Raw genomic sequence first — 27,775 nt, 5'->3', positions numbered from 1 at the left:
AAAATCAAAGTTAGCATCTACAAATACTGTAGCTACGGACTTTTAATAAAACGATACTTACCCATCCAGGGATCCAACTCTGTCCTCACTCAGACAGGTCTTTGGGTCCCCAACACCGCCATGTTTACTGTGGGGAGCCAGTTGTGACTCTTCGAGGTTTCAAATCCGGCTTCCCATCCACGCTGTGCTTTTGTGGATAGATCTGCAGCCTCCTGGGACATGTCCCAGGAGGTTGCGGACAGGGAGGTGTAGTGAACTTCCATGGGTGCCTGTCAAAACTAGTTTCCTGCTCCAAAAGTGGGAGTTGGGGGGGGGGAGAACTTTTTGAGATAAAGTTTGGCATTAAAGTGGTTGTAAAGGTTTTTTGTTTTTTTTTCTATATAGGTTCCTTTAAGCTAGTGCATTGTTGGTTCACTTACCTTTTCCTTCAATTTCCCTTCTAAATGTTTTTTTTCTTTGTTTTCTTAGTCTGAGTTTCTCACTTCCTGTTCCTCCTCAGTAAGGTGTTCAGTAAGCAGTTCTAAATAACTTTCCACTGCTCGGATGATGGTGGAAAGCTTACTGAGGAGAAACAGAAAGTGAGAAATTCAAACAAAGAAAAAAAAAACATTTAGAAGGGAAATGGAAGGAAAAGGTAAGAGAACCAACAATGCACTAGCGTAAAGGAACCAATTTCGAAAATAAAAGACGAACCTTTACAACCCCTTTAATTACTCAGGTTACTTTAGATAAGTTGGCGTTAACATTTTGTCAATAGTTTAGTAGATTCACATTTACAGCAGTGATACACTCATCAAAGCAAATGCCAGATGAAAAAAAGTGCCTGAATCACTAATGACACAACGAAGGGACACAAAGAAAAGACTTACTGTATTTATTAGCTTATAACACTCACTTTTTTACCCTGAAAATAGAGGGTAAACTGTGCCTGCGTGTTATTTTAGTTTTTTTCCTGAAACTTCCCTCTTAAAGTTAGGGTGCGTGTTATACGCCGATAAATACGGTACTTGTCCTGCCACCAGCACTACAGTCATACCCCATTTTTAAGTACACAATGGAGTTTATTTACTAAAGCTGGAAAGCGCAAAATTAGGCTCACTTCTGCAAGGAAACCAATGCGCTTCTAACCCCAGCTTGTTCAATTAAGCCTGGTAATAAAACCTGTAAGCTCATTGGCTTCTATGCAGAAGTGAGCCTGAATTTGCTCTTTACATCTTTAGTAAAACCCAACATTTCAAAAAGGCAACGGGTAACAATGAGAAAACCAACAAAGTTCCTTAACAGCCATATAGAGAACATTATCAAAATGTAGGTTATTGCCTCTAATTCAAAGTTTTTCAAACAGGACTGTGACGGGAACCATTGTAAATGACAACACATTTTATGGGTCATACACATGCCTATAGGAAGTAATGTTGAGACAAATGTGACCCTAACTAGCAGGAACCTAGCTAAAGAGAGGTAGGCAACCACACTTACATATTTTAATCTGGTTCCGTCATGGCCTTTTTCTCTGGTATTGTAGGGGTGGCACCTACCAAACACCGCATACCAACAGTTTTTTTCAGGGTAATATATAGAGATGGATGACACCAAAGGTGTCAGAAAAAGACTGATATAAAGAGGTGGGAAAATAAGGGGAAAGAGAGAGGGATTTAGAAGGATAGAGGGGTGAGTAAGAGGGAGGGGAGGGCAGGGAGTTTCGGCGGGATCGACGGCTCCATAATTCCGATTAACAGGGAGAAAATTACTCAAGTGTATGTCTCATAGTGGTTCGAGAACCGGAACAAATCCCAGTGTATCCAACGTGTATTGTGTTCTTCCTCCCTTTTAACAAGGGCTGAGGACAGGCGTTCCATCCTTTGAATGACGTTCACCCTGGCAAACCATTGTGATACCAAAGATGGGGACTGTTGCTTCCACATGCTGGAAACACAGGCCCTTGCAGCATTTAAAAGGTGTTTCAGTGAAGTTTTGTGATATCTCTTACAGGACATAGGGGTCAGATTTAGGAGTACAGCTGCCGGGTTGTCCTGAAGGGAGAAATCAGTAAACTTGTGTATGATCTTCAGGACCTGTCTCCAGAAAGGTGCCAGCAGCGGACACTCCCAGAAGCTGTGGAGTAACGTGCCAGTCTGGGTACCCCACCTCCAGCACAACGAACTGTGTGCTGGAAATATTGATGCCAGTACCGATGGGGTCCTATACCAGCGTGTCAGGATCTTGAAAGTAATCTCCTGATATCTGCTGCACATGGAAGACCTGTGCGCAAACAGCAGGATACAAGTCTTTTGATCCTCCGTTAATGAAACATTGAGGTCTCTCTCCCATTTCTTCAGATATGGGGGGTCATATTGTGATGTGGCTGTCAGTATATTATAAGAACAGGATAAATATTTCCATATGGGCTCGTCTCCTATGCATAGATCTTCAAACAGTGTGGGTTGTCTACGAAAGCAGCCATGATCTGGGAGGGATCGAAGAAAGTGAGACAGTTGTGAGATCTTCCAGCAAAGTGCTTCTATTGGAAAGTGAACAGCCCTACTTGGCTTTAGTAAATCAACCCCAATGCATGTCATATTGAGGTTCAGAGCTGGTCCAGTAATTTGACAAAATAATTATGCAAGCGGTACTTGACACCTGTCAGTTGTGGTGAAATTGATCCAGACTTCTTTTTTTTATCTCATTTATTGCTTTCAGATTTATCAAGTATCACTGTGAACTCATAACTGAAAGGACTTTAATAACATAACACAAACAGTATTGAGGTGCAGTTACCAAGAGAAACCTATACCTGATCAATTTTAGTAGTTTATTCTAATCTGTATAATAAAGGATGATGATTTCTGCTTGTTTGCAATTAAAGTCTATGAAAACTGTCATTCCCCGAAACATTTAATCAGTTTCCTATGGATTATTGAAGATTAGCAACTCATAGTTTTAGTGATTAACATTGTAGCAATGAGATCAGCATGCCATTTTATCTAGGCTTAACATGTGAATTTGTGCCTTTGTTTTTACCTCTGTCACTGCACAATCATGTTATATATGTAATGGCTATAGCTTTTTTCTAAGTAAATTTTTTGGTCGCAGCATACACTCTCATGTTATAGGATCAGCATTATATTAACAATACAAACAATTGTTATTTTTCACAACATAAGATAAGCATGAAAAGTATGAAAAATCTTTTATGTTGCGAATGCTGTCTGTCTGCTGGCCATCTCTTTTCACAACTTTCTGGATTCCTTGCAACTTCTCCTCTGCAGTTTATTTGATCTTGCATCTTCTCCTCTGCAGTTTATTTTCAATTTCTAATGACTACATATTCCATGGTACCTTGCTGCCTGCAAGCAGTGATTCTTGTACTGACTCCGCCTCCTGACACTCCTCTTAACACCACTGAAGTTTAGAAGGCAGGCTCTGCTAAATCTTTATAAACAAAGAAGGGAAGGCGCAAACCCCTGATGCATTACCCGAATAAAAAGATGTTTATTAACCACTTAAAGCGGAGTTCCGGCCACAAATTGAAAAAAAAAAACTTTTTAAATATAAATACCCCTGTAATACACAAGCTGAATGTATTCTACTACAGTTAGTCTGTAAACTAAGGTCCGTTTTGTTAGGTTGTTACAGCATTTAGACACTTTATAAAATAGAAATTGACTGGGGCCATCTTAAGTGTGGGCATCATGAAGCCAGACTGTATGACTTCCTGGATTTCAGCCTCGCACATGCTCAGTGCTGTAGAAGCAGTGTAATGGTTTCAGATCAGTTTTCAATAGCAACGGGAGTGTCAGAGGAAGTTACCGCCCCTTATCTATGCAAAGCAAACCTCTCCTCCCCTCCTCCCCTCCTCCCCTCCTCTCCCCTCCCCCTCCTTCTTCCAGGAACCAGTAAATATACGAAATAATTTGTTCCTGTGCAGATATATCTACATAACAAGATGATATATATCTCTTGTTATATATGTGGTGTGTATACATATACCAGACATGTGCACTGTCAATAAATTCATTTTGTTAGTGCGGTGATGTTAGTGCGGTGATGTTAGTGCGGTGATGTTAGTGCGGTGATGTTAGTGCGGTGATGTTAGTGCTGCGATGTTAGTGCTGCGATGTTAGTGCTGCGATGTTAGTGCGGTGATGTTAGTGCTGTGATGTTAGTGCTGTGATGTTAGTGTGGTGATGTTAGTGCGGTGACATTAGTGCTGTGATGTTAGTGCTGTGATGTTAGTGCTGTGATGGTGCGGTGATGTTAGTGCGGTGATGTTAGTGCTGTGATGTTAGTGCTGTGACATTAGTGCGGTGATGTTAGTGCGGTGGTGATGTTAGTGCAGTGACATTAGTGCTGTGATGTTAGTGCGGTGATGTTAGTGCGGTGATGTTAGTGCTGCGATGTTAGTGCTGTGATGTTAGTGCTGCGATGTTAGTGCTGCGATGTTAGTGCTGTGATGTTAGTGCTGTGATGTTAGTGCGGTGATGTTAGTGCGGTGATGTTAGTGCGGTGGTGACATTAGTGCGGTGACATTAGTGCTGTGATGTTAGTGCGGTGATGTTAGTGCGGTGATGTTAGTGCTGCGATGTTAGTGCTGCGATGTTAGTGCGGTGATGTTAGTGCGGTGATGTTAGTGCTGTGATGTTAGTGCGGTGATGTTAGTGCGGTGATGTTAGTGCGGTGACAGTGCGGTGATGTTAGTGCGGTGACAGTGCGGTGACAGTGCGGTGATGTTAGTGCGGTGACAGTGCGGTGACAGTGCGGTGACAGTGCGGTGACAGTGCGGTGATGTTAGTGCGGTGACAGTGCGGTGATGTTAGTGCGGTGACGGTGCGGTGACGGTGCGGTGACAGTGCGGTGACAGTGCGGTGACAGTGCGGTGACAGTGCGGTGATGTTAGTGCGGTGACAGTGCGGTGACGGTGCGGTGACAGTGCGGTGACGGTGCGGTGACAGTGCGGTGACAGTGCGGTGACAGTGCGGTGATGTTAGTGCGGTGACAGTGCGGTGATGTTAGTGCGGTGATGTTAGTGCTGTGATGTTAGTGCGGTGATGTTAGTGCGGTGATGTTAGTGCGGTGACAGTGCGGTGACAGTGCGGTGACAGTGCGGTGACAGTGCGGTGATGTTAGTGCGGTGACAGTGCGGTGATGTTAGTGCGGTGATGTTAGTGCGGTGATGTTAGTGCGGTGACAGTGCGGTGACAGTGCGGTGACAGTGCGGTGATGTTAGTGCGGTGATGTTAGTGCGGTGACAGTGCGGTGACAGTGCGGTGACAGTGCGGTGATGTTAGTGCGGTGACAGTGCGGTGACAGTGCGGTGACGGTGCGGTGACGGTGTGGTGATGTTAGTGCGGTGACAGTGCGGTGATGTTAGTGCGGTGACAGTGCGGTGATGTTAGTGCGGTGACAGTGCGGTGACAGTGCGGTGACAGTGCGGTGATGTTAGTGCGGTGACAGTGCGGTGATGTTAGTGCGGTGATGTTAGTGCGGTGACAGTGCGGTGACAGTGCGGTGATGTTAGTGCGGTGACAGTGCGGTGATGTTAGTGCGGTGATGTTAGTGCGGTGACAGTGCGGTGACAGTGCGGTGACAGTGCGGTGATGTTAGTGCGGTGACAGTGCGGTGACAGTGCGGTGACGGTGCGGTGACAGTGCGGTGACAGTGCGGTGACAGTGCGGTGATGTTAGTGCGGTGACAGTGCGGTGACAGTGCGGTGACAGTGCGGTGACGGTGCGGTGACGGTGCGGTGACAGTGCGGTGACGGTGCGGTGACAGTGCGGTGACAGTGCGGTGATGTTAGTGCGGTGACAGTGCGGTGATGTTAGTGCGGTGACAGTGCGGTGACGGTGCGGTGACGGTGCGGTGACAGTGCGGTGACGGTGCGGTGACAGTGCGGTGACAGTGCGGTGATGTTAGTGCGGTGACAGTGCGGTGATGTTAGTGCGGTGACAGTGCGGTGATGTTAGTGCGGTGATGTTAGTGCGGTGACAGTGCGGTGACAGTGCGGTGACAGTGCGGTGATGTTAGTGCGGTGACGGTGCGGTGACGGTGCGGTGACGGTGCGGTGACAGTGCGGTGATGTTAGTGCGGTGACAGTGCGGTGACGGTGCGGTGACAGTGCGGTGACGGTGCGGTGACAGTGCGGTGACAGTGCGGTGACAGTGCGGTGATGTTAGTGCGGTGACGGTGCGGTGACAGTGCGGTGACAGTGCGGTGACAGTGCGGTGACAGTGCGGTGACGGTGCGGTGACAGTGCGGTGATGTTAGTGCGGTGACAGTGCGGTGATGTTAGTGCGGTGACAGTGCGGTGATGTTAGTGCGGTGATGTTAGTGCGGTGACAGTGCGGTGACAGTGCGGTGATGTTAGTGCGGTGACAGTGCGGTGACGGTGCAGTGACGGTGCGGTGACAGTGCGGTGATGTTAGTGCGGTGACAGTGCGGTGATGTTAGTGCGGTGATGTTAGTGCGGTGACAGTGCGGTGATGTTAGTGCGGTGACAGTGCGGTGATGTTAGTGCGGTGATGTTAGTGCGGTGACAGTGCGGTGACAGTGCGGTGACAGTGCGGTGATGTTAGTGCGGTGACAGTGCGGTGACGGTGCGGTGACAGTGCGGTGACAGTGCGGTGACAGTGCGGTGACAGTGCGGTGATGTTAGTGCGGTGACGGTGCGGTGACGGTGCGGTGACGGTGCGGTGACAGTGCGGTGACAGTGCGGTGACAGTGCGGTGATGTTAGTGCGGTGACAGTGCGGTGACGGTGCGGTGACAGTGCGGTGACGGTGCGGTGACAGTGCGGTGACAGTGCGGTGACAGTGCGGTGATGTTAGTGTGTGTTCCAAGCCTCAATATCAAAACCCTATGGAAATCCACATGGAAGACCTGACAGGAAGTGATCCGTCAGACCAAGACCTGACAGGAAGTGATCCATGTGTTCCAAGCCTCAATATCAAACCCTATGGAAATCCATATGGAAGACCTGACAGGAAGTGATCCGTCAGACCAATCCCGATCACGTGACATTGGTAACCCGGATGTTTGCTAGTAGACCGATGGCCAATAGCCGTGCGTTCTAAAGCGTCTGGGCATGCACAGACCGCATCATTAGACATCGGGACACGATGTGTTCCGTGTCATGACGCCAAAGTCACGTGTAGGCGGAATATGTGTGGGTTATAAATTAATATATGGGCGAGCTGACTGCTTAGTATGACGCCACAGCCATGCGTCATGCGTTCCAGGCGCACGACGCATGCGCAACGTGCGTTCCAGGCGCGCACCAGCTACGCGCATTCCAAGCGCGCAACGTGCGTTCCAGGCGCGCAACGTGCGTTCCAGGCGCGCAACAGCTGCGTCAGTAGACGCTGATCACACAAGCCAACCCCGATGTCAATCAGGAATAATACATGACATCAAATATGTTGAACAGGAATGATTGGTGGGATGACGGTATTTTATAAAAAAACAGGGGAAATGCAGATGACTGCCAGATGCCTCCAGCAATTATAGCAAAAATAGAAATTAAAAATTAAAAATTAAATGGACCCAATTATGAATCCGGATAAAACGGCCATACCTATATATATCCAAAAAACATGTGTTAAGTGTAATTGGATACGAAAAAAAACCTCTTAATACGTGATTATGTACAGAAGACATAAAAACATATTTGGATATAACACAGAAGTATTAAAGCAACAGTCTAGTCAAAAAACAATGTGAAAAGTGTGATCATGAGTATTGCACACAGGTAAGAGGAGCTACCATTCACAACAAAGTCACAAAGTCAATTGAGATCTACTTTAAATAATTTAAATGCACATTTGAAGAAAGAAAAAAATGAAAATAAAATAAAAATAAATAAAATAATGAATAAATGAATAGAACAAAAGAATTCCTACGACTGATTAATAAAAGCGTTGATGTCCCACTCTACATTCAAGCCAAGTGGGACATGCGTTTGGAGCTCAAAAATCCAGTAAACTTCAAGGCGCGATACCCCTCTGGTCATGGCACCACCTCTCCAAGGGGGCGTGTACTTGTCAAAGATGGTGAATTGTGTCCCACTGGGGTCTCTGTGGTGAAACTGTTTGTAATGCCGGGGTACTGGATGTTTAGTATCACCCCCTTTAATTAGGGCAATATGTTCTCCCACCCTTATTGCAAATGTGCGGATGGTACGTCCCACATATTGTTTGCCACAAGGGCAAGTGATTAAATATACAATATGCTTAGTATCGCATGTGCAAAAAGGTCTGATGTTATACTGTTTGGATGTAACTGTGGATGCAAATTGGGTGATTTTGCGTTTACCCAACGCATTATGCTGGCATACTATACACCTCTTGCAGGGATAGAAGCCAATCATGTTATGAAAAAACGAGGTTTTTATGGGTGGATTGATTATGTTAGAGGCGACAAGGCTCTGTAAAGAGGGGACGCCCCTAAATATCACTTTTGCCTGTTCAGGCAAAACTGGACCCAAAACATTGTCTCCTCTCAGGACATTCCAATGTTTATTGATTATGGTTTTGACCTGTCTGTACTGCGTTGAAAAAGAAGTGAGCATTGCAAACTTAAAAGCACTATCTGGTTCGCGTTTGGGTTTAACTGATACCAATGATTTTCTACTTAATGATAGAACGCGTTGGATTTCACAGTCAACGTCAACAACGGGATATCCCTTATCCACAAACCGTGTTTTTAAAAGGTCTGCCTGTGCTAGGTAAGTGTCGTTATCGCTACAATTCCTGCGTAATCGGAGGAACTGGCTACGAGGTACAGAGCGTAGCCAGGAGGGATGATGACAACTTCCCATAGGGATATACCCATTCCGATCGGTGGATTTGAAATAAGTCTTAAACTTAAACTGACAGTCGACAATAGATATTTCCAAATCTAGAAAGTGTACTTTACTGGTGCTATGCTCATAGGTCAAAGAAATACCACGATCATTGGAATTCAGAACTCCAAAGAACTTTATCAAAGATTCCGGAGTGCCTTTCCATAGGAGGAGGATGTCGTCTATATATCTCGCCCAAACGACCAAGGATGGGTCACTAAGGGCATAGACGACATCCTCCTCCCATTTAGCCATAAACAAGTTCGCCAAACTAGGGGCGAACTTAGCGCCCATGGCTACTCCCCGTTTTTGCAAATAATATTTGTCATTAAACCAAAAATAATTTTTACTAGTGGCGAACTCTAATAGTTCGATCAAATAGTCACACTGGAATGGGGCCAATGAATGTTCTTTGTCCAGATAATGCTGGACCGCATTGATTCCTAATCCATCCAGGAAGTAATGGATCCTGATTGTTGCACACAGGTGGATGGGATGCCACAATTCTTCTGATTGGAGGTATGAGGTTTATGATCATTATATATACACTGAGGCTTTAGTGGAGAGACACCCCAGATGATGTGTGAATAACACGAAACGCCGTCGGGTCGCCTCCACTGCCGCCTCATACTATAGAATATGCGAGTTTTATCCAGATACATGTGAGTGCACTTGCTATCTTTTTACAATAAATACCCAGTTTTATACCGGTTTACACTATGTGGCCCTTCTCTTTCCATTTTCTTTCAACTATTTAACCCCTTGCTGAGCTGCAAAGATCCAAGGTTATCCATTTATGATCATACACTGATTGATTACTTCTAGCAAGTTTCTTGGTGATTGCTACTTTGTGTACCCTGTCTGGTACTTGAAGCTTGTTATGACTTGATTGACGTACGTCATTTCAGGTCCACCATCTTCGGTAAGCCTCCATTTACTACCACTGGTGGCGGTGATCACTCACTACACAATTTGTCTCGATGGGATTCTAATCAAGTTCCCTCATTTTGCACGTGGTGTCTACAGATATATGGACTTTGTGTTTACAACCATTGGACTTTATCTTTCACGAGAACTTTTTTTTATTGCATTTGTTACTTTATTTATGTTCCCATTGTTCCCATGAGGAACTACCATTATAGCAATGTTAAGGTATGGACGTCGGAACAGCCGTCAAATTTTACGTCGTTTACGTAAGTGGTACGTGAATGGGGCTGTGCGTAGGTTATGTTCACGTCGAAAGCATTGAGCCAACGTTTCTTAGGGAGTATTTGCGACGTGATTCTGAGCATGCGCGGTACGAATGGCCATTCGTTTACATGGGGTTACGGCTAATTTACATGGAGCACGCCCCCTACCTGCCTATTTTGTGACCGGGCCACATTTTGCGATTTGGCACTGTGTCGCTTTAACTGAAAATTGCGTGGTTGTTGCGACGCGGCTCCCAGACAAAATTGATGTCCTTTTTTTCCCACAAATAGAGCTTTCTTTTGGTGGTATTTGATCACCTCTGCGTTTTTTTATTTTTTGCGCTGTGTGTAATATGACATCTTGATATTTAAGCATATTCACAAGAAAGTGTACACATAGCATATTTTAAATTCTGGAGAAGTAGCTTTACCCTACAAGTAGTATTTTTGGAGCTTTCAGGTGCAATATTTCATGTATGTTTACATACAATAAAAATAATTATACAAATGCTCTCTTTAACCACTTCAGCCCGGTTCATTTGGGTGGTCAAAGATCAGGCCACTTTTTGCGATTCGGCACTGCGCCGCTTTAACTGACAATTGCGCGGTCGTGCAACGTGGCTCCCAAACAAAATTGACGTCCTTTTTTCCCCACAAATAGAGCTTTCTTTTGGTGGTATTTTATCACCTCTGCGGTTTTTATTTTTTGCGCTATAAACAAAAATAGAGCAACAATTTTGAAAAAAATTCAATACTTTTTACTTTTTGCTATAATAAATATCCCCCAAAAATATATATAAAAAAAAATGTTTTCCTCAGTTTAGGCCGATACGTATTCTTCTACATATTTTTGGTAAAAAAAATCGCACTAAGCGTTTATTGATTGGTTTGCGCAAAAGTTATAGCGTTTACAAAATAAGGGATAGTTTTATGGCATTTTTATAAAACATTTTTTCTTTACTAGTTATCGTGGCAATCTGTGATTTTTTCCGTGACTGCGACATAATGGCGGACACATCGGACACTTTTGACACATTTTTGGGACCATTGTCATTTTTTTACAGCGATCAGTGCTATACAAATGCACTGGTTACTGTGAAAATGACACTGGCAGTGAGGGGGTTAATCACTAGGTGGCGCTGTAGGGGTTAAGTGTTCCCTGCCTTGTGTTTCTAACTGTAGGGGGGTGAGCTCTCTGTCACATGACACTGATCTCTGCTCCGAGTACACAGAGCCGAAATCAGTGTCATTCTCACTAGGCAGAGCAAGGAGATGCTTGTTTACACAAGCATCTCCCCGCTCTATACCTCCGTGAGACGATCGTGGGGATCACCACGGCGATCGAGTCCGCGGAACCCGCGGTCTGGCTCATGGGGAAGGTGGCAGGGTCGCGAGCGTGCTGCCGGCGGTGCGCGACCACACGGCAGGCATTTAAAGGGCCACGTACAGGTACCTGATAATGCCTGTCCGTGCCATTCTGCCGACGTATATATACAGTGGGTGGTCCTTAAGCGGTTAAAGTGGTTGTAAACCCTTATGACACACTTTTTGCTACAGGTGAGCCTATATTAAGGCTTACCTGTAGCTACCCTGGATATCTTCTAAGCCTGCATGGTTTAGAAGATATCCCCTGTGTCTGTATGTGCTGAAGTAACATCCATAGGAACCCATGTTAAAAAAAAATCCTGCATTTCTGCAAAATGGAATCGAGCCTTACTGCTACTTTGTCTGGAAAGCTTGGTCTGTTAAAGAAAGTTGAAAAATAACAGACTTTGCATGATCACCAGGTGAAAATAAAGGAAACACTTTCTAATAAAGAAATATAATGCAGACACTATATCTAAGAATTGGTAAGCTGCGATTCAGTAATTTGTTTGCAGAAAGGGTCTAAATACCGTAAAAAGAAACTCATGAAAGAGCACGCTTAGCACAGTTAAACCTTTAATAGATCAAAGTATAAAATTAATAATGGTTGCACTCACATATCACATTATGTAATTTACTGTATTGATTTTATTGTTTGTTCTGCAAAGTATTGGGCCCTGTACACACGATCAGTCCATCCGATGAAAATGGACTGAAGGCTGACACACCATCAGTTCAAAATCCGATCGAGTCCAACGCGGTGACGTAAAACACAACGACGTGCTGAAAAAAACAAAGTTCAATGCTTCCAAGCATGCGTCGACTTGATTCTGAGCATGCGCGGGTTTTGAACCGATGCTTTTGCGTACTAACCATCCGTTTTGACCGATCGGTCATCAGTCCATCAGTCCGATTTTAAAGCAAGTTCTAAAACTTTGGACTGAAGGACAAAAGTCTGATGGGCCATACACACGGTAGGTTTGGACTGATGAAACTGAACCTCAGTCCGTTTTCATCAGTTTGGACTGATCGTGTGTACAGGGCCTTAAAGGTTTAAATGTGCTAGATGTGCGCTTCCCTGTGTTTCCCTGTTTGTCTTTATCAATTATAAATACTGTAAAGATGTATCAAATGTCTCATCATTTAGAGCAAGGGTGTCAAACTCAATTTCATCGTGGGCCACATCAGCATTATGATTGTCCTCAAAAGGGCCGGTTGTATCTGTAAGATTAGATGTCCAGCACATCCCCTCCCCTTACATTAGATGTCAAGAGCCACCCCACCATCAGAAGTTGAGTCCCCCACTCTCCCTTACATCACAGTGCACCCCCCTTTCCTTATGCTGCTGCTGGGCAGAAGCTGGATGCATTGCTTGAAAGTAAGGGTCTGGAGGAGGACCAGAGGAAGGCTGGAGCTCTCCGGCAGCTGCAGAAGAGGTGCGAGGGCTACATTAAATGGCCTGGAGGGCCGGATCCAGCCCACGGGCCTTGTGTTTGACACCTGTGAATTAGAGGAACACAAGCCACCCCACCAAAAGAAAGATGAAGATTCTCACTTCTGCTTACACTCTGTTCACATTGGTCCATTTCAACACAATTTCAAAGCTGCGGGTTACCGACATAAAGATGGCAAAAATAAACCTTACAGGGGTTATAACCATGCAAAATGGAAAAAAAAGGTTTGACTATAGTTCCACTTTAAGCACTAGTTTACACTTGCTTCAAAACATGGCTTTGGACACGCTTTGTTAAAGCTCTCTGAATGCCAGTCAAATAAAATGGTTAGCTTACAGTCCTGTTTACACTTTGCTTTTGCTTGGTGCTTTGATAAAGCTTTGTTGGGCTTTGGTGAAAGTTAAAGTCGCGTGACTTTCACGTTGCACAAGTGTGACAGGGGCCTTAACCACTTGCCGCCCGCCCTATTACAAAATGACAGCGGCAAAGTGGTTTCAATATCCTGACCCAACGTCATATGATGTCTTCAGGATATTGAGCCGTGGGCGCGCATCGCGGCGATCGTTGTTGCGGGGGTGTCAATCTGACACCTCACAACACCAATCTGATGGGGACTCTTTACCACGTGATCAGCCGTGTCCAATCACGGCTGATCACGATGTAAACAAGAAGAGCCGGTTATCGGCTTTTCCTCACTCGCGTCTGTCATACGCGAGTAGAGGAGAGACGATCGGCTGCTGACAGGGGGGGTTTGTGCTGATCAATTATCAGCGCAGCCCCGCCCCTCGAGGATGCCCACACTAGACCACCAGGGATGCCACCAGACCACCAGGGATGCCCACCACCAGGTATACCACCCTAGACCACCAGGGATGCCAATCAGTGCCCACAATGGATGCCAATCGGTGCCCACAATGGGCATTACTGATTAGCAGGCATTATTGTTTGGCACTGATCAGTACAATATAATACAGTACATCTATTAGTGCCCATCCGTGCCCATCCATACCCATCTGTGCCACCTATCTGTGCTGCCTATCTGTGCCCATCCGTGCCGCCTATCAGTGCCCATTCGTGCTGCATATCAGTGCCGCCTATCCGTGCCCCATCAGTGCTGCATATTAGTGCCCATCAATTCCACCTCATCAGTGCCACCTCATTGGTGCCCATCAGTGCTGCCTTATCAGTGCCATTCCATCAGTGAAGGAGAAAACATACTTATTTACAAAGTTTTGTAACGGAAACAAAATTTTCTTTTTGTGGGAACAAAATGATAAAAAATGTGTTTGGGTACAGTGTAGCATGACTGCGCAGTTTTCATTCAAAGTGCAACAGCGCTGAAAGCTGAAAATTGGTCTGGGCAGGAAGGTGTGTAAGTGCCCTGTATGGAAGTGGTTAATTATGTGCAGACTCTCTGGCATTTTCTATTTCCCTCTGCAGTAGAAACTGGAGCAGGTTGTGTAGATAGGCCTGAAATGCACCCATCTCACACCTGTTTTTTAGCACAGGAAAATTTGTTAATTCTCCTCAATGTATCTACTGTATCATGTGGTGCCTATTGATGTCTTCTTGTAAACCAGGCTGGATTGATATGCAAGTGATTTATTTTGTCCTTGTTATTTTAATCCTTCAGTAAAGTTGTTTGCTCTTTCTGGATTACACTATTGGAATTTGTCTTGCTTTTTCCTATCCAACTTGGGGAGTTGTCCATGCAGAGAAAGGTAGGTTTAGGGACTGAATTTATTCACTCTTGAGAAGAAAAGACTAAGGGGGGATATGATCAACATGTACAAATATATAAGGGGTCCATATAGTGAACTTGATGTTGAGTTATTCACTTTACGGTCAACACTGAGGACACAGGGGCACTCTTTACTTCTAGAGGAAAAGAGATTTCATCTCCAAATACGGAAAAGGTTTCTTCACAGTAAGAGCTGTGAAAATGTGGAAGGAATTTTTTTCCCTGCTGTAGCAAATTGGAACATGCTCTGTTGGGGGTGGGTTTTTGCCTTCCTCTGGATCAACTGTAGGTAATGAATTGGGTATATGGGATTGTACGATATTTTTTATTTTATTTTTTTTATGGTTGAACTAGAAGGACTTTTTTCAACCTGACTAACTATGTAACTAGGTTTTGTGAATGATGGCTGGGATGAACTAGTCTGGCTGCAACATCAATGTATAACGTGCAAATTGCCAATCTGTAAAAAGACAGGCATATCACTTTTGTGAGTTTCTAACAGCTGGAAAATGGTGGAGCACTGAAGCCCCAGTATGGCTTTTGGAAGTTTTTTTATTTGTATTTCCTGATATTGAGAAATTGATTCGGACAGGAGAGACTTTCACATTGAACTTTTATTGTAAAATTTAATTTTTGCCTAAGTTGCAATTGGGTGTTTTCTTAGATTTTTTTTTAAAGGATCATGTATGGGGGATTATATGTAAGTCATCACATCTCTACTTTTTAGAATGTTATAAGGTAAAAAATGTCTTGCTTTTAGAACCACTTTCAAGAGACTCTGTCAGTGTCAAAAAAAGGTCTTCAAAACCTTGCCCTTAAGGCCAAATCTTGTGCTGTCTTGTGCACAGAAACTTGCCCACCCCTTCCTGCCTTCTACACAATATAATTGGTCAGTAAAACAGCCCATCACAGTGATGGCGCAGTGGGGATGTGTGGGGGAAAACCAGGTAGCTGAAAAGGAAAGTGTATGACAACCCAGAATTCAATTGTAATGGCAAGTCGTTGGTGCCTACTGCAGATGTGTGGAGGAATCTCTAGGTGCTTGCACTTCATAACTGCAAACATTTTTTGTAAAGTCTCTTTAAAGGGGTTCTAAAGGTTTGTTTTTTATTTTCTAAATAGGTTCCTTTAAGCTAGTGCATTGTTGGTTCACTAACCTGTTCTTTTGATTTCACTTCTAAATGTTTTTTTTTTCTTTGTCTGAATTTCTCACTTCCCGTTTCTCCTCAGTTAACTTGCCACCATCATCCGAGCCGTGGTTAGTCAGCCTGAACAGCTTACTGAGGAGGAACAGAAAGTCAGAAATTCAGACAAAGAAAACAAATTAAAAAAAACATTTAGAAGGGAAATGGAAGGAAAAGGTAAGTGAACCAACAATGCACTAATTTAAAGAACCTATTTAGAAAATGAAAAACGAACCTTTACAACCCCTTCAAGCTTTAAAGTTCACTCTGTCATAAACTAGAAATATTTGTTGAGACACAAAGAGTTATGTAGCGTCATGTTATTGTTCCAGATTTGTTTGAAAGCCACAAAAATGTGAGCTACATTTTCCTGGAGTCCTGCCATTGACTTCATAAGGGGTTGCATGTAGTCTAGAAATGTATTTGTAGTTTGTCACCTCTTTTAAAGGAAGAAAACAAGCTTATCAAACAATGCAAATCTGTTTATGATATTAATGATAACTTATGTGTAAACTATCACAGTGAAACTGCTGTGCAATCAGAAGAGTTCAGATGAGTACATCATTTTTGGAATGTGATGTGGAGACAGATACAAGTTTATGTAAAAAGATTGTATTGTAAAAAGGTGTGGTCATTGACAATTCTGTAATTCTGTAAGACAATAAAGAACAACTCGCTGAGTTATAATATTGATGCTGGCTGCGTTATGGCAGTGTTTGCTCCCACACCCTCTGGAAGATTGTAGTTTTGTGAGTAGTTTCACTTAAAGCTGCTCTTTGTGCAAAGCAAATTTGTCAAAATAAAATGTAAATAGAAAAATAGAAAAATCATAAAGGGTACATGACTTTACTATGGACCTGTACTACAGCTGCACGATTCTGGCTAAAATGAGAATACTTTTTTTGCTTAGAATAAAGATCATGATTCTCAAGGCGTAACATCATCTTCCACATTATACAAAAAAATTGGGCTGACTTTACTCTTTTTTTTTTTTTAAATCATTGAACTGTATTTTTTTTTCTAACAAAATTGCGTTTGAAAGACCGCTGCGCAAATACAGTGTGACATAAAATATTGCAATAGTCGCGATTTTATTCTCTAGGGTCTCTGCTAAAAAAAATGAATATAACGATTGGGGGTTCCAAGTAATTTTATAGCAGAAAATATTGATTTCAACCTGTAAGCAACAAGTGTCAGAAAAAGGTTTAGTCTTTAAAGCAGCGTTTCATCCAGAAATGGAACTTCCACTGTTCCGATCCCCCCCCCCCCCCCCCCCCTCCGGTGTCACATGTGGCACCTTTCAGGGGGGAGCAGATACTTGTCAAATCCAGGTATCTGCTCCCACTTCTGGGGAACATCTATGCAATGTCCGGCAAAACCTCAGCAACCCCCCCCCCACTGTCTTCTGGGAGAAACGCAGGTCCCAAAAGACAGCAGGGACCAATCAGAACACGCAGCGTGACTCGCGCAGGCGCAGTGGTGAACCAGGAGTGAAGCCAAAAGTCCTCACTGCCTGGTTCCCTTACCAGGGATGGCGGCGACAGCACTCGGGAGTCGATTCGAAGATCGGCTGGGGTGCCGACATCATGGGCTCCCTGGACAGGTAAGTGTTCTTATATTAAAAGTCAGCAGGTACAGTATGTACTACTTTTTTTCCACCGGCGGAACTCTGCTTTAAGTGGTTAAACTGCCCTCATTTGGAGACTAAGTTCATCTCTTTGATCTATTCTAAAAGAACAAAATGTTACAATGTTCCTCTTTATCTCCCAGCGCTAAGGAATGTTGATAAACATTTGCCAGCTTCAGAGAACGGCTCTGTACTGTTTACATACAGTGGAATCGTGGAAATACTAGATTAAGATTGTGAGGGGGTTGAATCGAGATTTAGATTTGTAAACGATTAATCGTGCAGCTCTAACCTGTACTAAAACGTATGCCCACAAAACTGTTAATTTGGATGCATTAATAAGTATCAGGCTACAATACTAACCTGCTGCTCCATATTCCTTTAGGCTGGGTTCACACCTATGCGAATTGGATGAGGCTGGTTCACATATCTGCAGTGCATTCGCACTCCGCATTGCACAAAAAACGTGTGCGTTTTCTAGGCAGTGTGGTCTGGCTCAGGTGCAAATTCAGACTCATTTTCTTCTATGGGCACGTTGTGAACAGGATAAAATACTGATGTAAACCTGACCTGATACTGATGCAATCCTGACCTGATCAAACTGACAGGAAAAACGCTGAACTGATTTTTAGAGGTTAGGCGAATAATCAAGATTTTAGCTAATATTTTTTTGTCTCCATTCAGAAGAGATATAGGTCTGTATGATTAAAATTTGGTGGTATCCCTACCTGGGTTTGGAATAACTACAATTAGAGCTTCTCTCATGGACTGCAGTAGACTCCTAGTTGTATATGCCTCTTGAAAGTTTCTAAGAGTATAGATGTTTGGCTTTAGCATTATACCATTCCATGGGTACCTCATCCAGCCTAGGAGATTTTCTAGATTAAACATATATAACAGCTGCCTTCCTCCAGCTAGATTGGCTTTGCTTTGAACAAGCATAAAACTGGGTATATATGTATGGAAATTCAGCGGCTTCAGCAGGATCCTGGTCTTTAAACCAGGCCTGATGGAAACTAGAATATCGATCAGTGCATGCAGCCAATGGCTGTAGCATTGATCAGTGTATTCTGATGGTGAGGAGACCCTACTGTTAGCATAAAATAGTGCAGTGGGTGAAAGTCCTGCATGCACATCATTTGTAAATGACCATAAATGTAACCTTCATATAGAGCTGCACAATTCTGGCCAAAATGAGAACCATGCTTTTTTTGCTTAGAATAAAGATTACGATTCTCGTGGCGTAACATTGTCTTTCATATTACACAAAAAAATTGGGCTAACTTTACTATTTTGTTTTTTTATTAATTCATTAAAAAAAATTGTGTTTGAAAGACCACTGCGCAAATACAGTGTGACATAAATTATTGCAAGAACCGCCATTTTATTCTATAGGTTCTCTGGTAAAAAATATATATATAATGTTTGGGGGTTCTAAGTAACTTTCTAGCAAAACATACTGATTTTAGTCTTTAAGTGGTTAAACTTACCTCATTTGCAGACTGAAGTTCATTCCTTTGATCTAAAAGGACAAAGTGTTACAATGTTAAGCGATGTTGTCGTAAACTTGGCAGGCTGCCTGTTTTTTTTTTTCTTTCTAGACAGCTGTCAGCTTTGAGCAGAGAAGTCTGCATAAAATCGAGAAAATGCTTTGTTAAGATAGCGAGGGGGGAAGAATCGCGATTTGATTCTTGAACGATTAATCGTGCAGCTCTACCTTCATATATTTACTTTGAGTTATATATACCTACAACAATTAATTTAAATATGGTATCTAATGCTATAATAAGAGCGCTTTGCATTTTTACATGTATCATCATGCATACTATTTATTGTTTTGTTTAAACTCGTGTAATTCTATAAACATCTGTGAGTTTGTTGTGGTGGCTTAATTCTGCTCTCATCTGATTGGTGGATAATTGCTAGCCCTGTGAGCCATTGTCTGAAGTACCCGATTAGCATTATTAACCCGCAACTCTTATTATCTAGAAGTGGAGCTAATGGTCACAGTCCGAATATATGGGATGGTATATAAGAACACATGGGGGGTTATTTACTAAAAGCAAATCCACTTTGCACTACAAAGTGCACTTGTAGTTCAGTCGCTGTAAATCTGAGGGGTAGATCTGAAATGAGGGGAAGCTCTGTTAATTTTTCATCCAATCATGTGCAAGCTAAAATTTTGTTTTTTATTTTCCTTGCATGTCCCCCATGAATATACAGCGACTGCACTTCCAAGTGCACTTGCAGTGCACTTGTAGTGCAAAGTGGATTTGCCTTTCGTAAATAAACCCCATAGTGTGTAGCAAATTTTTAGGGAGCCCCCTTGAAATGGGTGAGCATATGCAGACCTTTGTGGCATCTTCCCAGCCCATCTGGGGGCACGTACAGTGGTTCTGTTTGTTTCTTCTTTGATATTTATGATGAGCCTTTTTTAATGTCAATTTGTGAGTTTAATCGCCTACTTTTATCCTTTGAATAAATGCTGGCTTGGTTAATGTTCTAGGCTGGTGCACCTTCTTTTGTCTTTCTGCATGTAGTGCTTATGGATTACCACTGTCTGAGGAGGACGGCAAGGCTTAGCGGAAGCCTGACATCTGAAGCTATGTCTGTGGATACCTGAAGAAGAGAGCGCAGAAGTCCCTACTCCAAGCCTGGACGAAGATACAATCCCCGGTCTGAGTTGATTCACATCAACTTAGTCCTGCTTCTAGACACCATTAATCCTTTCCTTCATTACATATAGCAACCACAGCTGCCACTAAGGACTTCTTATTTTCTATTTATCAGTACCTTGCGCCTAATATCTGTACTTTCCATGCCTTAAACCCACTGAAGGCTCCCTCTACAACTCCATTGCCCTTGACAACCTCTCAGAAACGTTCTTCTAATACTGTTACCTGTTTGCTTCACTTCTCAGTACTGTCACTTCTCCTCCACCAGCAGCACAATCTGCAAATTCTTGTGGCAGTTGTGGCTGCAATCTTTTATGGTCTACCTGACCTTGGCTTGGTATCAACATTTTCCACTTCTTAAAAAGGGATTAAACAGTACTGACTGGCATATTTAAAGGGGTGTAAAGGTTCGTTTTTTATTTTCTAAATAGTTTCCTTTAAGCAAGTGCATTGTTGGTTCATTTACCTTTTCATTTGATTTCCCTTCTAAATGTTTTTTTTATTTGTCTGAATTTCTCACTTCCTGTTCCTGTTCAGTAAGCTGTTCTGGCTGACTAAACACCGCTCAGATGACGGTGTGAAGTTTACTGAGGAGAAACAGAAAGTGAGAAATTCAGACAAAGAAAATAAATATTTAGAAGGGAAATTGAAGGAAAAGGTAAGTGAACCAACAATGCACTAGCTTATTGAACCTATTTAGAAAATAAAAAACAAACCTTTACAACCCCTTTAAGGCTTTAGGTATCTTTTTATATCCTTTTCCATCTTTATAAAAGTTTCATTACTTTGTTACGCAAGTCTTTTGACTGTTCTTTTCTACCTCCTCATGGCTCAGTGTCTAGCCTGCTTAGAGCATCCAAGTGAGAGTTAACAACAGGGCTTTTTTTCTGCCAGAACGCAGGCAGCCCTCTCCTCTGCAGCATGTCACATAACACAGAACCCAATAAAGGAAGTTTTCTATACCACTCACTTCCTCCACCGACTTCTATATGCTAGCTCCAGCATCCAGAGTATGTGCCCCACAGCTGACTGATTGGTGCCTTGGGATCAGGTCCAGGTGCCACAACTGTCGGCATTAATGAGGATTCCAGAGGCAGCTGTCTGTCAGATCAGTGTAGCATGGAGCCGAGTGAAGCGCTCTGAAATTCTTCCTGGGAGGGTTAGATTGTGCAAAGTGAGAGCTGTGGGCAGGGGGATTTGTACAGGGTTAAAAGAGCGCTTGGGGTGTACAGGTGGAAGATAGGGGGTTGTAGAGGTTTACAGCTGTGGACTGGGGTGAGCTGTAGATAGGGGTGCAAAATAGTGTTGCTCACGAATATTCGTATTGCGAATATTCGGCTCGAATATGGCATATTCGCGAATATATCGAATTTCGCGGCCAATATTCGCTATTCCGAATATTCGCATTTTTTCAATTTTATTTTTAAAACAGATCACATCCTAGTGATCTCCATCGACGTCTAAAAGCATTGCTGGTATGATTAGAGACACTGGGCCGAGTAGCTGAAGCGATCATTTTATATTGCAGAATATTCGCAATGCGAATATTCGGCAATAGGAATATTGCGCAATTATTTTCTCCGCCTTTCTTTTGCATCAGAGTTCTCCTACCACAGTTGTTAAAATTTCGCTATTATTTTCGCATTCCGCATTAGCGCAATTTCGCAATATTGTTTTCCGAATAATCTTATTTTTTCAATTTTATTTTTAAAACAGATCACATCCAAGTGATCTCCATCGACGTCTAAAAGCATTGCTGGTATGATTAGAGACACTGGGCCGAGTAGCTGAAGCGATCATTTTATATTGCCGAATATTCGCAATGCGAATATTCGGCAATAGGAATATTGCGCGATTATTTTCTCTGCCCTTCTTTTGCATCAGAGCCAATCACAGTTGTCGAAATTCCGCAATCATTTTCGCATTCGCATTTGCGAAAATTCGATAATATATCACGAATATTCGATTTCAGCATGAGCCAATCAGAGTTCTCCTACCGCACTTGTCGAAATTTCGCAATTATTTTCGCATTCGCAATAGCGAAATTTCGCAAAAATTTAATTTGGATAAAATATCACGAATATTCGATTTTAGAGAATATTTCTCGAATATTCGGCTATATATTCGTGATATATCGCGAAATCGAATATGGCGTATTCCGCTCAACACTAGTGCAAAAGCGAAATGTGGAGGGGGGAAAGATAAGCTGTGGATGGGGGTGCAGAGGTTACATAGTTAGTCAGGTTGAAAAAAGTCCATCAAGTTCAACCATAAGAAATAAAATAGTAATAATATCGTACAATCACATATACCCAATTCTATACCCACAGTTGATCCAGAGGAAGGCAAAAAACCCCAGCAAAGCATGATCCAATTTGCTACAGCAGGGGAAAAAATTCCTTCCTGATCCCCCATGAGGCAATCAGATATTCCCCGGATCAACTTTACCTATAAATGTCAGTACCCAGTTATATTATGTACATTTAGGAAATAATCCAGGCCTTTTTTAAAGCACTTTACTGAGCTGGCCAGAACCACCTCTGGAGGGAGTCTGTTCCACATTTTCACAGCCCTTACTGGGAAGAAACCTTTTCCGTATTTGGAGAATAAATCTTTTTTCCTCTAAACGTAAAGAGTGTCCCCTTGTCATATGTGTTAACCATAAAGTAAATAGCTCAACACCAAGTTCACTATATGGACCCCTTATATATTTGTACATGTTGATCATATCCCCCCTTATTCTCCTCTTCTCAAGAGTGAATAAATTCAGTTCCTCTAATCTTTCCTCATAGCTGAGCTCCTCCATGCCTCTTATTAATTTGGTTGCACTTCTCTGCACTTTCTCCAGTTCCCCGATATCTTTTTTGAGAACTGGTGCCCAAAACTGAACTGTATATTCCAGATGAGGTCTTACTAATGATTTGAACAAGGGCAAAATTATATCTCTCTCTCTTTCTGGTGTCCATACCTCTCTTAATACAAGAAAGGACTTTGCTCGCTTTGGAAACCGCAGCTTGGCATTGCATGTTATTATTGAGCTTATGATCTACCAAAACCCCCAGAGATCCTTCTCCACTACGGATCCCCCCAATTGTACTCCCCCTAGTATGTATGATGCATGAATATTCTTACCCCCATGTGCATAACTTTACATTTATCAACATTAAACCTCATCTGCCACATAGTTGCCCAATTAGACAGAGCATTGAGGTCGGCTTGTAAATTGGAGACATCCTGTAAGGACGTTATTACACTCCATAGCTTGGTGTCATCTGCAAAGACAGAAATGTTACTTTTGATCTCAGACCCAATATCATTTATAAAGATATTAAAAAGTAAGGGTCCCAGCACTGAACCTTGGGGTACACCACTGATAACCTTCAACCATTCAGAGTAAGAGTCATAAATCACTACTCTCTGAATTCTGTCTTTTAGCCAGTTTTCTATCCATTTACAAACTGATATTTCCAAACCTGTAGACTTTACCTTACACATGAGCCGTGTGTGGGGAACTGTATCGAACACTTTTGCAAAATCCAAGTATACCATGTCCACCGCCACCCCTCTGTCCAAGGTTATACTTACCTCTTCATAAAAAGTTTGTCTGACAACTTCTGTCTTTCATAAATCCATGCTGTCTGTTGCTTAAATAGTTTTTTTCCAGCAAGAACTCATCTATGTGGTCTTTTATTAAACGCTCCAGTATCTTCCCCAACTATAGAAGTTAAACTATCAGGTCTATAGTTACTTGGTAAAGACTTTGCTCCCTTTTAAATATAGTGTAGTTGACAAAGTAAATTTAAGTAATATCGACCCCCTACCCCAGCCCTAAAATAGCAGAAATACTTACATTTATTAAATATCAACATATATGTTGGCTTATATAAAATATGACTGCTAGCAAACTACTGAAATTACATCATCACTGTGCAACAATGTTCTTAAACTGACCTAGTTTTGCTGAGAGCAGGCTAATCCAGTTTAGCATGGCAAAAGAGGATGGGCACATTAGAAACATTTCTGATGTATGAAACTAAAATTATTCAGCCTTGTGCCATACAGCGCTCGCTTCTTTGAAGTGATAAGAAGACACTACAAAATGGTGGCTTTCTTCTTCTGGCCAGGACACCAGAGGTTTGTGACATTATTGCCAGTTATTCAGTATTAGCAGTAACAAATGTGAACCATTTGCAGGCTGACCTGTCTACAGACCTCACTATTGGTTAACACTGTTTAAATGTTGTAGCAACACTTTTTCACATTTTAACACATTTTATAACACAGAAACATTTTTTTTTTAAATCTGCAATATGGGAGTGTATGATATTTTTTATTTTATTTATTTTTATGGTTGAACTCGTGTCTTTTTTTAACCTAACAATGTAACTATGTAACTAATACTTTATTCTACACTGAGCATTTACACAGTACTTATATGTGTGTACCTATATATTGCATGTATATATTGTACAGCTAAAGAATAATTTATAAAGGTATAAAGCATGTACAGTATATATAGTAATTCACATATCTTAAAACTCTTGTTTTTCTTTATAGTATTGTAACTGTATTGTCTCCCTTAATTTTGTATATACTGTATGTAAAGCAGGACATTCAGTGCACTTTACTTTATAATTCTCTTTATGCCTTAAACTAAACCTATAGTTAAAAACTTGTTTTTTATTCAGTTTTGAATGGAGTGGTACAGAGTTAGAAGCTTTGTCAGATTTTTATTGCTCAAGTGCCTGTGTCAGTTTCTCTATTTGTTCTCCTGACCACTGTCACTGGGACTAAACATGAGGGAAATTCTCTGTCCCCAGAACAAAAATAGAGATGGAGCAAATGTCCACAGGAGGATTTCTCACATTTTGAGGGAAGTTTCTCTTCTGCCAACTCGACAGGAAGTAAAAGAAGATTTCCCAAACAGTATACCAATGGCAAAAACAATTGACAGGGGTTTTAACCATTTTCTACGCCATCAAACAAAAAATGTTTTGCCATCAGATAAACTTTAAACAAATATTACTTGTGTAGCACTACCCCCGGAGGAGCTGCTGGTTTGTTTTGGGTGGCACATTTACCTCGTGGCTCTCCGAATTCCTAGGGGTGTATGGTGCATATAGCAATAGTAATGGAATTTTCGCGACAAGTGTCTTTTCTGTGCTCTTTATTACCCAACTGGGTAAAAACAATAAACTTGTGGTGAAAGGATAGAGTTGAAGGGAGAAGGAGAACAGCAGATTAAGGCGTGGTATAGGGAAACGGTCCTGCTCCCACTTGTAACACTTTCTGCGCCTGAGTGGACTTAGTGTACCCAGACAGGCCTCTCTCACTGACCTGGCAGCCAAAGTATCACTCAAACCTTTTTTAGGAAAAGTCTCTGCCACAGACCCTCCTGGAATGAACTTGAAGCTTGAGGAAAAGTCTCTGCCACAGACCCTCCAGGCCCTCACTGATTGTGCTTACGGAAACGATTCTCCTTGAAAGAATTACGCCGGGATCTCCTTCTTCTAGTCGCTCAGGTACTGACTGACAGGTAATTAATCCTTCAGTGTCCGGCTACCTTGATCCCCGGTGGTTTGTCGAGATCCTTTTGGATTGCCAGCCTCTCATTGGCTCTCCTCAGATGGACTCTCCACCGAACAGCTATACCGCTTGGGATCTTCAGAAATGGGAACCTAGTCGACCACTGGGCTCCCGCCACAGCTTAAATAATCCGGACCAACATGGCCCCGGAACCAGGAACACCGCGTGGCAAGCACGCCCCCCAGCCAGGTAGGCCATAGCGCCAGGGCGCAGTGGTGCAGTCACCCTAAAGGTGGGTGTCGCACTTGGAGAAGAAGATGACCCAGACTTAATGGCGTCTGCCCCATAAATACCCTCTCCCAGCATGTCCAGCGAGGAAACTCCCTCCTGATTGGCTGCTGGAAAAGAGCACCCAAGTCTCGACTCCACTGTTGCCACTTGTTGTCCTGGGGTGGAACAACACCCCAGGAACAACAGAATGAGCCCACAGCACAGCCAAGCTGAGACAGAGACCTTGTTTTAAACACTCGATTAACACTCTGATCCCACTTCTAAATTTAAACAGCACCGGTACTTGGAAGTAACCAGGCGCTACACTTGTATTTACTTATTTATCTATGTAACTGTTATTGATTAAAATTAACTTGAGAAAACCAATAAGGCCTCTTTCCAATCTTTTGCATTAGGTTATTGCATGCCCACCTTAACATGAAATATTTTATGCATTGTTCTAAGGCAGCCTGTTCATTTTGAGAGAGTTGCTAATGCATCTTCCCCTTTGTTTTAATGTTACGCACCACAAGGTATGACTAGTGCTTTGTGCTGTGCCGCAAATTGCAATATTTCATAAATATACTCAATCTTTCTATACTCTTCAAATGGCAGTGCAAAAAGTGAAATGAAGCAAATAACCTGAAGAAGTGTCCACAAATAATCGACAAGATGTCTTCCACTGTGGAGTGCCTGTGATCGCCACTCACAAAGGGTAGTTTATCTTACTCACCAGAATTCAATGCCTCACATCAAAGATGTTCACCACAAAATGCTTTGTTAATATGGTTAGCTCCCAACATTCCTTCGATATTTCTGCTCCAAGTAGTAATACCTCTGAAAAAACACTCACACAGAGATCACAATGGTGCAGTACCGTAACACACTTACATTTATTAAAAATAAAAGTCTAATTCCCATTAGGGGTGGAATGAAGGTACGTTCGGCATCCCATAGGGACCAACATAATGGATCTTTTCCAATGCCTTTCTCTCCTATTATCACTTTAAAATCCAAATATAGTCATACCATGTTGTTTGCTTTACTCGATTCTTACAGATTGTAACTGATTCTCATAGCTCTCCTGCTCATCTCATTGAAAGTTTGTAAGCTTACTGTCATATTCATGAAACTTCAATAAACATCTTTAACCAGGAAAAAATACAACAGTAATAAAAAAACATTGCCTTCAAACATATTCTACAAGTGACTGCCTCCCAAGAATAAGTCAGATTACTGGCGTCTCACAACCTTGCAGCATGGATTGTGTCCACAGCGCAATTTCCGGGACAGCGTGCATTATCACACTGTCAGGGCTGGGCTCTTAGCAGCTCCCTTCTCTGTGCTCAGGCTGCTCAGCTCCTGGGTAATTGTCAGCAATCATTGATCCCTCAGTGGCTCACCTGCTTATCATTATGTGCTCATCAGTCCTGCCTACAGACTTCCCCTTCTGGATATTTAAACTGCCTTGTTCCTTCCTTTCCTGCCTTCGCCTTGGTCAATATATCTGGAGGTTCTCTGCTATGTTCCTGTGAAAGACTTTGCCCATCCCCTTTGGTTCCTGATCCTGTTCTTCTGCCTCCAACCACGTTGATCTCTGGTTTCCTGATTACTGGCCTGTCTGACTACCCACTTTGGTTACTGATTCCTGGCTTATGTTTTGACCACAATTACTGATCTGTACCATTTTTAACATTATATTAAAGTGGTTGAAATAATAGCCAAAGGTCAGAAGAGGTCAGAAGAGGCAGAGTCCTTAGAGCAGGCCGGGGGTTAAACCAGGAATCAAGCAGCAGGAGGGTCCAGAGACAAGCCGGGTCAGTAACAGTAGGTCAAAGGTATACAGGATACACAGGAGAAAGGAGTACTGGTAGCTGAAGAACATCCAGTAAACTATCATTGCAGCTG

General features: G+C 42.6%; 1 protein-coding gene across 6 annotated transcripts in view; it reads left to right on the top strand.

Moving 5' to 3' along the window:
• Nucleotides 1-27,775, top strand: part of NPAS2 (neuronal PAS domain protein 2) — a 149,941-nt gene that overhangs the window by 10,540 nt on the left and 111,626 nt on the right. Inside the window, exon 1 of one of the 6 annotated variants that reach the window (XM_040336442.1) lies at nt 23,788-24,205. The exons of the other annotated variants lie outside the window; for them this stretch is intronic. Coding sequence (XP_040192376.1) covers nt 24,099-24,205 — 107 coding nt within the window. The 5' untranslated portion in view covers nt 23,788-24,098. Of the gene's footprint in view, nt 1-23,787; nt 24,206-27,775 lie in introns of those variants that run through there. 6 annotated transcript variants of the gene reach the window in all.

The sequence above is a fragment of the Rana temporaria genome, chromosome 2, assembly GCF_905171775.1.
Source record: "Rana temporaria chromosome 2, aRanTem1.1, whole genome shotgun sequence".
Lineage (NCBI taxonomy): Eukaryota > Metazoa > Chordata > Amphibia > Anura > Ranidae > Rana > Rana temporaria.
This window is presented reverse-complemented; position numbering and strand designations above follow the sequence as displayed.